Consider the following 18,016-nt stretch of genomic DNA (forward strand, 5'->3'; position numbering starts at 1 on the left):
TTTATTATACACACAGCTTATTAATAATTATTATTACATATAATAATAGATTATTACAGAAAAAAATAATAAAAGAATTTCAAAATTATTTTTTAATAATTAATACATAATATAATTATATAAGTACCTATAAATAAGATAAATCAAATTTTCTTTTTTCACAAAACAAGAAAAAAATAGTATGGCCGGATACTTTTTATGATATTTGTTCTCTCTTACTCTCCCTCTCTCTCTATCTTTACAAAAAATAACGGCTGCTTTTAAAATCATATAACTTTTATCTTCTTCTTCACAAAAATAAACAAAAAACGAAACATAACCTCAATGACTTTGAAATTGTTTTTAGTGGAGGTGGATAATTTGATGATTGCGTGCAAAACAAATTTGCAGTTTTTTTGTTTGATTACTTCATCAACCATAAAGTTTCAAGTCTTTTAAACTTTACCAAGGTTTCATGGTCTTTTTTTTTTAGAACAGCTTTAAATTGTTAGCATTTCATTAATAAACAAATACAAAATAATTATAAACACTTTGCTCCATTCTGCTTATGGTGATTTAATTTTCTGGTTTATCATTTAACCAGGGTCTAAAGATTGGCAATGAGGAGGGATAATGGGTATCAGGCTTAAGTATGGAATCTGGCCATGTATTTGATATATCATTGGCTGGCGAACGGAAGGGATATGTTCCCAAGAGTATGGGCAGTTGTAATTTGATTTCCTTTTCCAAGGACTTGGGTTCAATAACAAAGAACACATCGTAAGCAATTCTTATTAAATGACAGCCGTGTAAATTTGTCGGCGGCAAGGGTGGTACATAGAGGCTATCATTTTGCCACTCATCTTTACCACCGGGTCGAATTTTACCTCGCACCAGTACAGCTAAAGCACGTTTTTCAGTTTGCACCACTTTACCACGGGCCAGGTACTCAACAGTCTAAAGGAAAATGGAAAGGCGAAGAAAGTAATAATGTCATATTTACACACATTTACAGCTATGTAGAAGGAGAAAGAATTTTACTCACCTCTGTTAAAGACGCCTTGGTCCTTTTAATGGTAACATTGCTGTGATTAGATATGAAGGCAGTTACCAGGACACTTTCGCCCGGCACATAACCACCACGATCTAAAGCTACACGACACTTGACCAGACCACCGCCCACACAGGCAACACCCATTTTGTGTTCCACCTCACAGGTGAAAGGTTGCTGGAAATGAAATGGTAAAGGTAAACAAAAATTTTCAATTGATAAATTTTAACTAAAACTCTCGTCACATAAGCCGCATGGCATTCTTGCTTAAGTTATTTCTGGTAAAGGACACATAGGCATAGAGCAAGCTAGTTCCAATTTGGTTTGCACCTTTATTATTCTTTTACCGGAAATAACGTAAACAAGACTTTTAGGTACTTCAGAATTTTCTTTTTCTACATACCGACAATATTGGCTTTTCCATATTCAAATCAATTGGATTCATAACAATAAACACCTGATGATTTTTGTGAATCAAGCCATTAGTTTCCCTTAGCGCCGCCTTACAATAATACTGAATCCAACCGTAACGTCCTAAAAATGTCGATGGCAAACCCATTGGCAGCCCTAGTTTAAAAGGGAAACTATGTATACCCGGTGAGAGTACAGTTGGACCTTGATCCACATCACCCAATAGCCGCATACGAAAATCTATATAATTTTCTTTATCATAGGTACCACGTTCTTGTCGAGCCGAACCGGCTCTCACAACGCCCTCGCCCACCACATGAAAATGCAGTCCCAAGGCGGGTGTATCATCTTGCAACTCTAAAAGGACACGTCCCGATAGAAATTGCCCCGGGAAATACAGTAGCGAGGTATTATCGAAGATTATTAGGAATTTTAAAAGTTTTCGTGGCATTTTGTGTGTATTTGTTGTGTGACTTTGTGTGGAATTGCCTTGGTGTTGATTTTGTGAAAGGAAACTTTGTGCACTTCTAATTTAACAGCATATTGTCGCAAGGAGGGGGGTTATTGATGGTGTGTTATGCCTCAGTAATGTTGTTGTTCTGGAAATAAAGAAGAGAAATTTAGATAATAAATTTCGAGTTTTGAAAGGAGGATATACATAAATATTCAAAAATCCGTTCTTGGAGATAAGTATAGGAGCCATAATATTGATGTGAGAGAGACGTTTTAATGTGATAATAAATACAAAGCAACTGTACTGATTTTTTTATCCACTATCCGCCCAATCTTGCACCCTATGGCGTTCTTCTTATATCCGTTACATATAGCAACCAAATGTCGAATGTTGGAACCATTTCGAAAGAATCTTCAGACAATATCATTCCGAATTGTATTATATTTCTCTTCGTTGAAAGGAAATTTTTTGGTTGCCTAAGCTGTTTGTTTCCGGTTCGAGGGAGTGAGATACCCGTGAGAGCTGAGCTGCAAGCTACCGGACGGGTCACAGGTTGTGGATAGTGCACAGCCCCTAGTTGGGGCCAGTTGTGAATATATTGAATAAATAATCCCGAACAAGCAGCGGATGAGGAATAGGGTATGGAAGCTCCATAACCCGAACACCTCATTGTCAGGGCGAGTATATGCCGTCCTTAAAATTAGCATCCCAACAATCAATATCTTATCTGCCAATGACCCAACTCGAAGTAGTCGGGGAATAGGGTCAGGCAGATAATTGCATAATTATGGTCGGATTATGTGAAAGGGATGGTAGCGGAAGAACAGATAACTAAACTGGCAAAGGAACGTGAAAAAAATGGGTATTGATATCTTGGGTGTAAGTGAATGCAGATGGAACGGCTCGGGACTACATCGACTACAATCAGGTGAAACTCTAATCTATTCTGGCCGGGATGAAAATGATATATGTACATAGCGACGGTGTTGCATTACTCCTAAGCAGAAGCGCATCTACATCCCTTATCAACTGGAATCCAGTAAACGAACGCATATTGACAGCCAGATTCCACTCCAGAATACGTAACATTACCATTGTCCAAGAATATGTCCCGAGAGAGACTTCAGTCTCAGACATTAAGACGAAATTTTATAGTGAATTAGATAAAGTACTCTCCAAAACACCTAAGGGAGATGTACTGATATGTATGGGAGACTTTAATTCTAAATTAGGAAAAGACAATACAACCTACAAACACTGTATGGGTAAGCACGGAATAGGAGTACGAAACGAGAATGGAGAACTTCTATTAGAAACGTGTAGCAGACATGGTCTCATAGTAGGTGGTATTTGTTTCAAGCACAAACGTAGTCACAAAACGATATGGATATCTCCAGATGGAAGAACTGAAAACCAGATTGACCACTTTTGCATTAGCCGTAAATGGAATCATAATCTTTGTGATGTACGGGTAAAACGTAGTGCTGACATTGGCTCTGACCACCAACTACTTCTCGCGATAGTGCAAATGAATGAAAAATTAAAATACCCTCGTTATCAGGAAGCCGTAGAAAACGATTTAAATATGATGTTAGAACAGGATAATGTCCCAAACGAAGGCATAGAAGAACACTGGGAACACATTAAAAAAAAATCTTTTACAAACGTGCGAAAATGTACTTGGACACTTTGGACAGGAATGGATGAGCCCATCAACTTGGAGCTTAATAGAAGAAAAAAGAAATCTGAAAATATGAAAGAACAATGAAAAATCGTCGCATAAAAAAAAATTGAATTGGAAAAGTTATACACAACAAAAAACAAGGAAGTAAGAACTGCTTGTAGAGGAGACAAAAGAGCATATACTGACGAACTTGCGACGCAAGCAAACGAAGCGGAAAATAGGAACGACACTAACGCGGTCTATGATATAACAAAACGGATAGCAGGGAGACATAAACCACATGACATGACATGACCCATCAAATCAAAGGATGGGACTGTTCTAACAAACATTGATGAACAAATTTCTCGCTGGCGCACGCACTTTATGGAAACATTAGATAACACTCGGAACTCTTCTTCAAACTTTAATACCATGTCCGACGTACCCATACCTACGTCTAATCAACTCAGCACCGAACCACCATCCCTTATTGAAATAAAGAATGCTATTAAAAGCCTCAAAAACAACAAAGCTCCAGGATACGACCGTATTCCCCCAAAAATAATAAAATGCTGTCCTACAAAAATATCACGAAATAGTGGGTAATATTTCAAGATATTTGGAGAGAAAAAAACTACCCAACTACTGGTTACAAGTCATTCTACTAACCCTGCGTTTACAAATGCCAGTACTGGCAAGACAATAGCAAAAATACAAACCTTTTTCACAAATACATTTATAAATTTTTAAATACCCAGTCAGCATTTTTTGAAAATTTTAATCAAATTCGAGTCTTTTTTGATCCGACTGCACGATTAAAAAGCTAGAATATGAGCTCATTTTCTGATCATAAATGACTCCTTTGTCGGTAGGAAAACATAACCTCAGGCGACTCTTCTAAACAAATCACAAATGAGTCTTTTTCGAGTCGTATTTCAATCATTTATTGGTGTTTTGTTGATTAATTTCGGACCCTTTTTCGAGTATTTTTAGAGTCATGTTTATAATAATTAATGAGTCTTTAGGGAGTCATTTATGAGTCTTTTTGTTAGACGAAATAAATTAAAAAAATTTTCTTTTTATTCTTCTTTGTTTCTTTCCTTTGTTTTATAGTCTTTTCTGCTTTGTTATGTCTTTTAATTATCCTTTATGTTGCTTGGTGGTTAGTATACTGCTTCTTCATTTCACTTGGCAAAACCTGTTGTGTTGTGTTTGTCTGTACCTTTAATATTATACGTTACATTTATATCAAAATTTTGTAGAAAGTGTATATGAGAATTTTATTTTTTTATTTACAACCAAATAAAAATAAAATAAAGCAATCACATTTTAATCACCTAACTGTTTAAAATATGATCAGAGTATACATAATTATAATCACTTTTCAAACACCTGTATGACCCTTTTTTGATTAAGCATTTTTCAATCTTCCAGATGATCAAAATGTGACAATAAATAACAAAAAATTGTCAGATTTTAAACACCTCAATGATTTATTTGTGATTGCTACACATTTGTTGTTGTATTTTAAATTGAACTCTTTTTAATCATTACAGGGAGTCACTTTCGAGTCCCTTTCTGATCATACAAGCGACTTAATCAGTTTTTGATCACCAAAAGGACTCTAAAAAGACTCCTCAATGTGATTTTTGAAAAAACAGTCTTCTAAATGCTATCTGGGTATGTGTAGAGAAAAGTATGAATGTATTGGTGAAAATGGTTTATAACTTTGCTATTGTCTTGCCAATACTGTCTGTGTGTAAACGCCTAGTAAAGCTGCCGAAAAAGGGAGACCTTTCCCAATGTAAAAACTATAGAGGGATTTCTGTTCTTTCCATACCTTTCAAAATACTCACAAGAATTCTTCTTAATAGAATCAACTACACGGTAGAAACAAATCTTCGGAAAGAACAAGCTGGGTTCGGCGCAAATATGTCATATGTAGAGCATATAAATCCGCTCCGAATAATCGCTGAGCAAACAATAGAAATGCAAAGTAATATACATATATATGACGTTCGTGGACTACACAACTGCTTTTGACAGCGTATTCCGGTCCAAAAGGTATCAGGTAACAGGTATCCCATCGGAGCTCATAAACCTTATTAAAGCTCAGTATGACGGATTCCATTGCCGGGTCCTACACAATGGCCGTTTATCGGAACCATTTCGTCCAAAATCCGGTGTGAGGCAGGGCTGCCTACTATCTCCACTACTATTTCTTCTTGTAATTGATAATGTGATGAAGGAAACAATCGCAGGTAGCTGTCGTGGTATCCAATGGACTGTAAGCAGCCATCTTGAGGATCTAGACTACCCATACGACATTTGCCTACTATCCACCAAGCACTCAGATATGCAGTCTAAACTCGACGACTTAGTTGCCCACTCAGCGAAAGTCGGTTTAAGAATTAACACCGCAAAGACAAAGGCTTTAGCAATAAAAGCATCAAATAACAATCATTTTGTCATTGGACAGGAACAAATAGAGTTCGTAAACAAATTCTGCTATCTGGGAAGCATGATCTCAACCGAAAGCAGTGCACAGGCTGACATTAAATTCAGAATTGTTAAAGCCAACAGCGCCTTCTATTAAGAAACATCTGGCACTCAAGGGTCATACTAACGAAGTCAAAAATCAATATATTCAAATCAAACGTTCTGTCAGTACTATTGTATAGTTGCGAATCATGGTTAACAACAACAACCCTTAACAACAAACTGCAAAGCTTCACAAACAGATGCTTGCGATCTATTTTAAAAATCTGGTGGCCAATTGTAATAAGCAATGAAAGTCTGTACAAAAAATGTGATATAGAACATATTCCCGTAATAATAAAAAGAAGGAAGTGGCAATGGATTGGTCACACACTGAGAAAAGAACAAGATGACATATGTCGCCAAGCCCTAGACTGGAACCCCCAATGGCACAGAAGGAAGGGTCGGCCAAAGACCACTTGGAGAAGAAGCCTGATGAAGGAAGTGGAGAGCAGCGGCAGTAGCTGGAATGACATTAAACGTATTGCGAATGATAGAATAGCTTGGAAAAACTTTGTAGGGCCTTTACTCCCCAGTGAGTTAATTGGAAATAAAGAAGAAAGAAGCTGTTGTTGTAGCAACGTAAATATGTTCGCTCGTGTGCCGCCTTCAGTTATAAAGAATAGGGCGGCAGGTGAGTGTGTTTAGCTGGGCAGTTAAACAGTTGCAGCGTATCGGGTGTTCTCAATCCACACGCAGGACATGTGTCGGGTATCGTGCTATTAATTCTGGTCCAATAAGAGCTGAGCCGGAGTTCTTCTGCTGTGACGGGTGGGGGGTGGTCTCTACGGCATTCACACTATACCTTTGAACTGCCTACACAACTGCTTCAGTGTGAACGCTATCCAAGTCCGCCTGATAAGCTAGATGATCTAGAGGTTATCGTTTGTACCTTTGGACCTTACTCTAGATAATGAAGATCTCTCCTGATATGCGTGGTGGCGTAGCGATAACACCCATGCAGGTACTACATCGACAATATCTTGTTGCGCTGATTCTCCGGTTAAACACTAGTGTTATGAGGAGATACCCTGCTGCGGTTGTCAGGAGAGTATGCTGCCAAGTTTGAATATTCCGGCGGACAAAAAATGAATCTTTGTAATTAAACACTGGCTACTCATTACATATGTCATCATCGATAGGATGGTGGACTTGTCCACTTGAGGGACTACGACAGGTAAGATCGAGGAAATAGTGGACTTCATGAGTCGGAAGAATATCAAGGTCGCGGCGGTGCAAAAAACCAAGTACCACAACAACTTAGCTTACAACGTTGTGATAGTTACAACGTGCCAATGAAGGATTGCATCAGAAGTGGAGGTGGGGGATTAGCTTTCCTATTGCACCAGCCTGTCTAATATAGACCTATCTCGCTTGAGCCTGTTTCTAATAACCCGTACATGTAGGGGGTTATCATGAATGAAATTTTCCCGTGAGTTTTGTTTTTCCGCCCTTGCAACTTAAGGGAGAAAGTGAAAAAATTCACGGGGAATTGCCGTTCATGATAACCCCCGTAAAGTATGGGGATAGCAGTCAGGTGTGGAACTGCCGAGATAGAGTTGCTGAACGTATACATCCCGCCGAGAAGTAACTGTATCTCAGATTACGAGCCTGACATTAGCCCTCTTTTGGGTGGTCATAATCGTCTGGTCCTGGGGGATTTTGATGTGCATCATGAGATGTGGCATTCGGCCCTCGAATTTGACCAGGGGGTTACAGCGCTGGCGGAGCAGATTGATAGCTCTATGTTTTGCACGGTTAGAGGAGAGTGTCACAGTTCGCCAGACATAATCATCGTATCACCTGGTCTGACAAATGACATTACCTGGCAACCCTTTCCTTTAGCTGAGACCAACCGATTTCATCACCTCTGAACGGCGCACATTCGTCAATCATAGGAAAGCTGATTGGCCGAGTTTCAGAGAGTTCACCAATCACCACTTCAGAGGACTGCCCAATGCTTCTGATGTTCGGGTAGCGGAAAGGACGTTCCGAGACATCATCACTGCTGCAGCCTCTCGCCATATCCCTGCTGGTCGAATACCCGAAGTAAGACCAAACTTCCCAGCAGAGACGACAGGATTTGCAAATGATCGTGATGAGCTTTGTTGAGCCAACCCAATTACGCGAGAGTCGGGGATCTGATCTATTCCTGCCGAGGATGAACCACCACAGTTTATAATGGATGATGTTGCGAATGCCATCAGGAAAGCTAAATCATCCAAAGGATTGTGCCCTTATGGAATCTCCATGGTAATGTTGAAGCAGCTGGATGAACCGGGAGTGGAGTATCTCACTAAAGTTCTCAACTTGACGCTAGCCACCCTCATTGTTCCCGCAGTCTGGAAAATGGGCAGGGTGGTTCCGCTACTGAAGCCAGGCAAGGATGCCAGCAAAAGTGAATCGTACAGGCCGATTTCGCTTTTGTCGCTCGTAGCAAAGACCCTCGAGGCCTTAGTTCTCCCAGTATCAGAAACGCTGCACGCCATCTCCACATATATTTGTCAAGGACTCAACCAGAGACCGCCATGTGATAGTGGCGCTTGACTTATCAAAAGCCTTTGATACACTCAAGCAATCCATGCTGTTTGAGGACATTGAGCATACAATCTTCCGGCCAAGCTTGAAACGTTGGATAATAAATTATATGCGTGGACGCCAGTCGTTAGTGGAATTCAGGAACAAGAAGTCCAAACCGCGTAGAGTAAAACGGGGAGTTCCCAAGGTGGGGTCATATCTCCGGAACTGTTTTACCTCTACCTCTCCTGTATTCCGCCCCCTCCAGACGGCATCGAGATCGTAACGTATGCGGATGATTGCACGATCCTGGTGTCAGGTACCTTTCAACGTAACGTCGCCAAACGTGACTGAGGTCCTATCATCCTTCATTCCAGGGTTCGAGAGTGACTTAACCGTTGCCCACAATTCACTTATTCCTATTCCAATGTTGCAACTCGTTTCGTTTATCCTCACCGACCAACCACTTAACATTCAGTGTTAGGTCCCTGAGTCAGGGGTCACTGGGGTTAGCACGACGAAGCTCATTTTTGGCACGACGAAGCTCATCACGCTCATTTCCTAATCCCGTCGCCTCTGCCGGGAAGTTTGGTCTCACTTTGGGTATTCGACCAACAGGTATATGGCGAGAGGGTGCAGAACGGAACGTCCGTTCTGCTACCTGAACATCAGTAGGCTTGGGCAGATCTCTGAAACATTGATGAGTGAAGTCTCTGAAACTCGACGAATTAGCTTTACCATGATTGACGAAAGTACGGCGTTCAGAGGTGATGAAATCGGGCAGTGTACTGATGGAGACAATTATGGGGAGATGGTCTGAACCAAGAGAAATGACGGGTTGCCAGGTGACGCCTGGCGAACTGCGACACGCTCCTCAAATTCTGGTAGGGGCGTCCTCATTGACCTTACAGAACATAGAGCTATATATCTGCTCAACAAGCGCTATAACCTTCTGTTCGTTCCCGAGTATCGAATGACACAACTCATGATGAGCATCAAAGTCCCCCAAGACCAGGCGGTTATGACCTTCCAAAAGCGGGCTAATGTTGGGCTTATAATCTGGAGTACAGCTATTTATCGGCGGGATGTATACGTTCAGCATTTCATTTGATTTCCAAGGAAGTTAGTACCATAACTTGGGAACTATTGGCCTTCCCCCTATAAATTATATATCGTTGTGATCAGAGGACAAAGTACTACTAATGGTAAAAATTTCAACCCGATCCAATAGGTGCTCCTAAACGACACTTGTTCAGATTTTCACATTTTCTCGATAACTCGAGTATTCCCATTTTTTCTCAAAAACCTAAAGCGGGGTACACACGATCAGTTTTGGCTGTCGATTTTTCGGAAATATCGATAAATGTCAAACTGTCCAGCAACCACAAAATCCAAAAAAATGAACGGCCACATTGGCAAGCAGCCGATTATTTGAGCAAAAGTGACAGTCAAAACTGATCGTGTGTACCCCACTTAACGAAGCAACTAACTAGGCGTTTACACAAGACAGACAGAACAAAAAACCCTGATTTACTAACACATACATAAATTTGTCGGCTGTCTCCCAGCTGTCCATCATTTTTTCACAGACAGTAGGTAAGACAATTTTTTGGCATTTTTGTTAAAATAAGTGAGATAATAATTGAAATGTGTTGAAAACAAAAGAACATGAACAAAAACAAAATATGTGAACGGAAAACAAAAATAAATCGGCGATTTTTATTCATAATTTGACAACTATTTTTGCAGTTGTCTGGACGCCTGCGTCACAGAGGCAAGTTTTGGGTTTTTGACAATCAATACATGTACTCAACTGTCATGTCATGTGTAAACGCAGGGTTATGAGAGCTGTCATATCGAAATTTATCTTCGAAAAAAAAGTCACGTGATACCTAATGAGCATGGTACATATACACAGGTAGCCGCATCGGCAATTGTTGGCAACATAAGATGTCAAAATTTGACATCAATTCAATGCAATGCTATCTGTATTATTGTACCATGCATGGTACAATAATTCATAGGTAGGACAGGTATGAGAATCGCCAAAAAAATACAACCCTGTCGCTATGGCTTAAAACGTCAAAATTGTTTCGATGAATGATAACGGATGAGTAAACAAAGAAGAAGAAGAACGAAATGTTGAAATGAAAACAAAACAGAGTTGAATTTTTTGATCAATAATAAATATCAACTCTGCATGTCAACACGGTTTTGACAGATTAAGCCATAACAAAAAAAAATTGTAATCAGCTGTTAGCTGTGGCCTACCTAAGAATTATTGTACCATGGTACCATGCTAATGAGGGAATTTGTTCCCTTAAGCCTCATTTACACCAGACTGGTTTTAATCAATTCTTTACGTTCACTGGAAACATATTCTTTACACCTATAGTCCTGATAGCCTTCTTGAACACGTTCATGCAAAATACACAATTATGACGTAATTAGCATTCTGCTAATTTAAAAAGCTGTCTATTAAATAAAAGTTGAATGTAACCCAATTCTTTAACCACAAATTAAAATGATTTCACACCGCAAAACTCGTTTGAAAAATAACCTCAATTTCCTCACGTGAAACTTGTTGTGTGTGTTTGCAGAGATTAACTATTATAGGATAATTAATAATTAATTGAATGTTCAACATTGGAAATATTAATTTTGTTTTATTGGAGGAAGTTAAATCAATTTTAGGTTTGTTTCAAGTGTTTTTGTTTTATTGGAGAATTGTGGCAGCATTTATTAAGCATACATTTCCATATTATTTTTGGAATTCTACTTTTTCAGAAAAGTAGTGGGTATAAGAACACTTATACGAATGTATGAATGTGTGTATATTCTTGTCGGTAGTATTGTTTAGTTTGGAATTATTATACAACTGTTTTTTGTGTTGCCTCTACCAATTTTGTGCATGGTTTTGTTGTTATGGTTGTCATTGTGTGGATGTGGGCAACAAATCAAGGTCAAAATCTCACATCATCGGCTATAAACTGTGTAGTACTTTGGCTAATTTATGTACATATATATGTTTGTGCATCGATGCTGGTAGAAGTCAGGGAACAAACAATAAAAAAGCAAATCAGTAAAAAAGAAGCGGCATTTTTGCGTTATCTTTTAAAAAATGTTGCTTTACTCTGGAGATATTAAACATCCTCACGCTTTACTTTGAAATATTAATAAAATTCTACCAAGTCTTTCAAAGATGTAAATGCGGCTTAAGACACAAATCTTAAACCCCATTTACATTGCCATTTGAAATAACTGTTTTAGACAAATACGTCATTTATATGACAAATATTCAATATGTAAAATAAATCCACATCTTAAATCCAGTGGATTTAATTTGACATACATATATAGAATGAAATTGACAGTTAAAATTTATTAGATTTCGTAAATGTGTACTAGGGTGGTTTTAAAAAAATGTTTGTCTAATTTTTTTTTGCGGTACCAGATGACGAATAAGAGGAAACGACTCGATTTGGACAATGGAACGTTAGAACACTCTACCAAGATGGAAAGCGTGAATAGCTGACCAAAGAATGTGAGACGATGAAAATTGACCTAATTGGTTTAAGCGAGGTACGTTTGAACGAAAGTGACCGAACTATAGACGATAGTGGAGGGACACTGTTACATTCTGGGATGCCAAGAGAAAATGATCCAGATATCCGTGGAGTCGGAATTTATATCTCGAAAATTATTATAAAGTCATTAATATCTTGGGAACCCATATCAGAAAGAATAATAATGGTGAGGCTGAAAGGGAAGAGAATGAATATTTCCGTCGTGCAATGCTAATCACCCACTGAAGAGACTAAGCCAGACGACAACGAATTATTCTACAACATACTTGAAAAGACGCTATTAGAGATTCCAAAAAATGATATTATTTTAATGGGGGACTTTAATGCTCAAATTGGTGAAAATAATTCGGGTTACGAAAATATTATGGGAAAGCATGCATTGGGCGGTTGCAATGAAAATAGAGAGCTCTTTCTGGAATTATGTAACAACCACAACTTAAAAATGGCAGGCTCGATTTTTCCCCACAAAACCAAGCACAAAGTCACGTGGAAATCGCCCAATAGAAAAGTCAACACAAAAATAGATCACATTTGTGTCTCCCGATATTGTTTTAACATCTGCTGTAATGTTAGAAATATAAGCAGCGCTGAAATAGGTAGCGATCACTACTTGCTCCTGTGTGAGCTCTGCGTAAACATCAGACCTAAGAAAAATTTCTCTATCAGAACTGCGAAAATGATTGAAGTTAAAAATCTCAATGATGAAGCTGTACGCAGTTACCTATCCACCAAAATAAACAACATTAGGCTAAAGTATGAAAATACACCCGAGGAAATTTGGAATAACTTAAAAGCCAGTTGAAAAATGCATGCGAAAGCACGCTTGGCTATCAGAAGCGAAAGAGAAAGGAGTGGATGTCCGAAGAATGCTGGGGTCTTATTCAAGAAAGATCAAAAGTGAAAATTCGGCTTCTATCTTGTACAGATGACATCACCAGGAAATCTCTGGATGCAGAACTCAGAAATTTTAATGCAAGAATAAAGCGAAAAGCCAAGCATGACAAAAACACTTTCCTTGACACTTCCGCACAAGAAGCAGCAGACAGAGGCAATACAAAAGATCTATTTAATATAATAAGGGATATCAAAGGATAAATAAGGATAAATAAGGAAAGCTAGTAACAGACACTGCTGCACAATTGGAAGCATGGACGCAACATTTTGAGCGGACGCATGTCATTTATGATGAAGACATAGACGGGTTGCTATTATCAAGCATACCCCAACCAAATGTGAACATATCTTCATTTCCACCGAGTATAAACGAAGTTAAAGATGCGCTACTCAAGATAAAATCTGGAAAGGCTGCAGGGAACGACGGAATCCCCTCAGAATGTTTTAAAATAAACACCGGAAAAAATGGCCTCACTCCTTCTCCCACTCTTTGAAAAAATATGGATACTGGAGGATATACCAAATGAATGGAAGGAATCAATTATTATAAAGCTTCAAAGAAAGGGGACAAGAAAATCTGCAACAACTGGAGATGAATCTCGCTTCTACCATCCATAACCAACCTGTTTAATCAAATCATACTGTCTCGCATTTTGAGCGAGATAAACAGACAATTACCCAGCACCCAAGCTGGTTTCCGACCAACCCGTAGCTGTTTAGACCATATTAGTGCGGTCTGGAACTTCATCGAACAATCCGCAGAATTTAACTCTACCCTTTATCTGACGTTCGTGGACTTTGAGAAGACCTTCGATGCGCTAAGGAGAGATTATACAGTCAACCAAAAAAGTCTACATACACCCTATAAATCTCGGGTTTTAAGGGTAAGGAAGCATTTTTAGGAAAATCCAAGTACATAGTTCTATCTCATATCCCTAATAAACAATATTACATACAACAAAAATATATTCCATAATACGAATAACGGTAAATTCTATAAAACTTAAAAAAATTAATAGGGAAAAAGTGTACATACACCCAATGAAATATTAAGATTACCGTAAAATTTATGGAATATGCAATACAAGTTTTACATTTAATTGCTTTATCGAATGTCTCTGGTTGTCTATGACATATTTTAGACAAAATAGGAACATATTTATGGATTAGTTGCCGTTATTTAATGTCAGACTTCGCGTATAGCTCGTTAAGGCGGACCTTTGCAGATTTCTTTGAGTTTTTCAGTCTAGTAGTTTTTGAAACCCCAGAAAATACAGTGGGACTAATAATTTTGGGATCCAAGAGCGTTTTCACAACATTTCGAATTACCTTGCCCTTAAAACTAGAGATTTATAGGGTGTATGTAGACTTTTTTGGTTTACTGTATATGGAAAGCCTTGGAAGTGAAGAGAATTCCACTAAAAATTATTAATATAATACGTAAAAGCTAATACGTAAAAGCTAGGGTGATACACGATGGGTGCTTGAGTGGAGAATTCCACAGCGTGAGTGGGGTAAAACAAGGGTGTGCGCTTTCACCAATTCTATTTATTGCAATGCTGGACTTGGTTCTTAACAATCTAGACCAAATACAAGGCATTCCCTGGAGATTCAACAACATATCTGCTCTCGCATACGCTGACGACATAGTTCTACTTGCAACCAGACATCAAGATATGCAATCACAGATCTCAGAAATCTCTCAGGAGGCATACGAAATGTATGCGAATCAACACAAATAATAACTCACCCCTATTTATCAACAATGGCGAAGTAGAGAATGTTGATAATTTTGAATATCTTGGCAGCGTCTTAAACAGCACAGGGGGTACAATGGGAGATATTGACAACAGACTACGCAAAGCAAAAGGAGTTTTTGCATCTATGTACCGTGTCTGGAGAAGCAACAAAATAAGTCAAACTACAAAGCTTAAGATATTCAACGCGTAGTTAAATCAACCTGTCACCAATAAACTCCAAATATATATAAACAGATGCCTCCGCAACATCCTCGACATATGGTGGCCAAGAGTGATAAGCAACGAACGCCTGTGGCAGGTTACTCACTAGATATCAATAGAAGTAGAAATACACAGAAGGAAATACCAATGGCTCGGACATACCTTACGAAAGCCGAATGATGATGTTACGCATGCTGCACTGGAGTGGAATCCACAGGGTACGAGGAAGAGAGGAACACCTAAGAGAACATGGCGCAGAACAATAAGTAAAGAAACGTCCAAATCGTTTAATGAACTACGTTATATAGCTCGAAATAGAGCAGAATGGAAAAAACTTTGTAAAAAATTTTTGTGATTAGGCTACGTTTTAACACATGTTGTGTTAAAACAGCTATAAATAAATAAATAAACCCCTCTAAAGTATCTAGTTTTGTTAGTTTTTAAGATTGTAGAAATTAGTAGATTCTTGCAGTTCTGGAACAGACCATACGTTTAATCAAAATTGCTTAATTTAAATCGAATGACTTATAGCCCGTTTCCACGGTACGTCGTTCGATCTCTATTCGTTGTTCGATCCATAACTACGAATAAATTACTTATTTCCCCACACAAAATTCTATGAACGAACGACGATTTTTCTACGTTGTTCGATTAGAAATACTCTCTGAACGACGAATAACAGGGTGTTTTTGTAAAAATGCTTGCCTGTCACACGAACCGTTCGTACTAAAACGTATACGTTAAAAATTTGGTTCTTGTAAAATTTTACGAACCATTCGTTTTTATCTGAAAGCTTTCGTCTATTTCATAAAAGCTTTTATATTTCAGGGTTTCCATGATACTTATTTTGTGAATTTTGCATAGGCATCTGCACGTAAAATGTGTTACTTGATGGCAACCCCGATAAACAGATGAAAAACAAAAAATAAGAAAAAATTTAATCAAATTTGTCCAAAAATAATTGTGATAATATGAAGAAACTGATGTACATATACGCGTGTGCTTCTAAGGAAATAAATAAAATTGCATTCCCTTCCAGTTTTCGTGTGTTTTGTGCCATTTATTACTCTAATTATTTAATTTTCATTCAAAACGATGGGTCTTTTCCATTCGTTTATTTTTGACGTATCCGTTCGTCTGATTTCGTTACGAAAACCAAAAAAATTACGAAAATAAAAAGCTTTCATTTGTTTGTCACACGAATACAAACGTCAACCGCTATGAAAACCAAATTGTGTCTTCGTTCATGAAATCGACGAACGAATGGGCAAAAACTTTTTACGAAAACAGGCTGTAAGTATGTCCCATCCCTAACAAATGAGAGAATTTATCGAAAAAATTAATTATGACATGTCTAAATTCAAAATTGAAAAGTTTTTTGAAACACAAAAATTTTGAGAAAAAAGGAAAAAGATAAATGAAAATTAATGAACTAAACATTTTATATAGATGCAGAATGAAGATGCTTGTGTTTCCTTCTTAAATCCACACACATTTCTTGTCCATTAGTTCTAAATCGCGTAAAAAATCAGAAACAAATAACTGAAAGTCTGTATACACAAACATTGTTTTGACATGCCTCTCTCTCTTTAATTTTGAAAATAGAAACATATAAAAATATATTTAAAAAACAAAATTATTCAGAATTTATGAAAAGATGAATGAAAGGTGCGCAGTTAAATATAGAAGATACATTTGAAGGAAAGTCTATTGCTTTTCCTGTTCATTTAATGTATATTTTATGTGTTTTCGGTTCAAATTTACGTAAAAACAAGGAAACAAAAATGAAGGAAATGTTGTTTATGTTAATTCGTGTATTTCGTTCGACAGGCGAACAACGTAATTGAAACGCTCGTGTGAACATGACATTAATAATCGAGTGTTATCAAAGTGTGCTAATTAGAACCACATGGGACCTCAATAGGTCTGTTCCCAAAAATGTTTACACAATTTGAACAAACTTTTTCAAAATGCTGAGAGGTACCTGCAAGAAGTTGCAAGTACTTTTTACTTGCGAAGTTATCGAACAGACCTAATTTTTTTAATATTTTACCCAAGAATAACAGCCGCTTTATTGTGAAACAATTTGTATGGTTATATTGGTAAACATGTGTAAGAATAATTGCACACTCTCTCAAACATACCTATGTATACTAATGTATGTACATGTGTATATGTATTATTTTTATATAGAAGGTTTTGTTTATTTAACCATATGAATAGTTTTTTTATTCGTTTGCCTTATAATCGTCTCTTAACTTGAAGGTAATAAACGTTTTTTATTGCTTTGTGTTTCTTTTCTTTTTTGTTAGGTGTGGAAGTTCCATTAAATCTAAAAGCTGCGTTCACATGTTTTGATCAAATGTGTGCGGACATTGCCGGGAGGTTTTTTCTTTTGTTTTTTTGCAGACTGAATTATAAAAACAAACAAACAAAAGACAAAAACAGAGAATAGCCGCGGCAATTGTCAACAACTAATATGTGATAAAAGGTCAATGTAAAATTAACTCACACAGGGAGAGAGGAGACACTATTACATAAACATATGATTTAATTTTTTGCACATTTGATATTCATGTTGAGAAATGATTTGATTTCGTTTTATAATTTACACTTTTGTTGTACTTCCTTGCTCCCAAAAAGGTTAATAACTCGTTTATTTTATTTTTGTCTCATCGATTCATTTTTGGGAGTGTATTAGTGTCTATGCATAATTTGATTTTTAGATTTGTCTGGTTTTTAGGTTCGCTGAGAGTGGCATGCGAAAAATGTAATAAAAATATTCGTCATTGCATTGCAATTTGACGACGCTTGTTTCATTGTATCGACAACAATGGCTCGAATGTGTCATCTTTAAGTGGGGTACACACGATCAGTTTTGCTCAAATAATCGGTTGATTGCCAGTGTGACCGCTAATTTTTGTCAGTCATCAGGCAACCACAAAATATTTTGTGGTA

General features: G+C 37.6%; 1 protein-coding gene across 1 annotated transcript in view; it reads right to left on the reverse strand.

Annotated features, from left to right (window-relative positions):
- Positions 1-148: 148 nt before the first annotated feature.
- The window catches only part of Vdup1 (arrestin family protein Vdup1), a 29,604-nt gene continuing 11,736 nt past the window's right edge, over positions 149-18,016 (reverse strand). Inside the window, exons 2-4 of the mRNA XM_073982107.1 lie at positions 1,434-2,040; positions 1,025-1,207; positions 149-936 (exon numbers count right to left, since the gene is read on the reverse strand). Of these exons, the coding sequence (XP_073838208.1) occupies positions 556-936; positions 1,025-1,207; positions 1,434-1,892 (1,023 nt within the window). The 5' untranslated portion in view covers positions 1,893-2,040 and the 3' untranslated portion in view covers positions 149-555. The remainder of the gene's footprint in view (positions 937-1,024; positions 1,208-1,433; positions 2,041-18,016) is intronic.

Source organism: Musca autumnalis, unplaced genomic scaffold, assembly GCF_047663935.1.
Source record: "Musca autumnalis isolate F117 unplaced genomic scaffold, ASM4766393v1 scaffold_4, whole genome shotgun sequence".
Classification (NCBI taxonomy): domain Eukaryota; kingdom Metazoa; phylum Arthropoda; class Insecta; order Diptera; family Muscidae; genus Musca; species Musca autumnalis.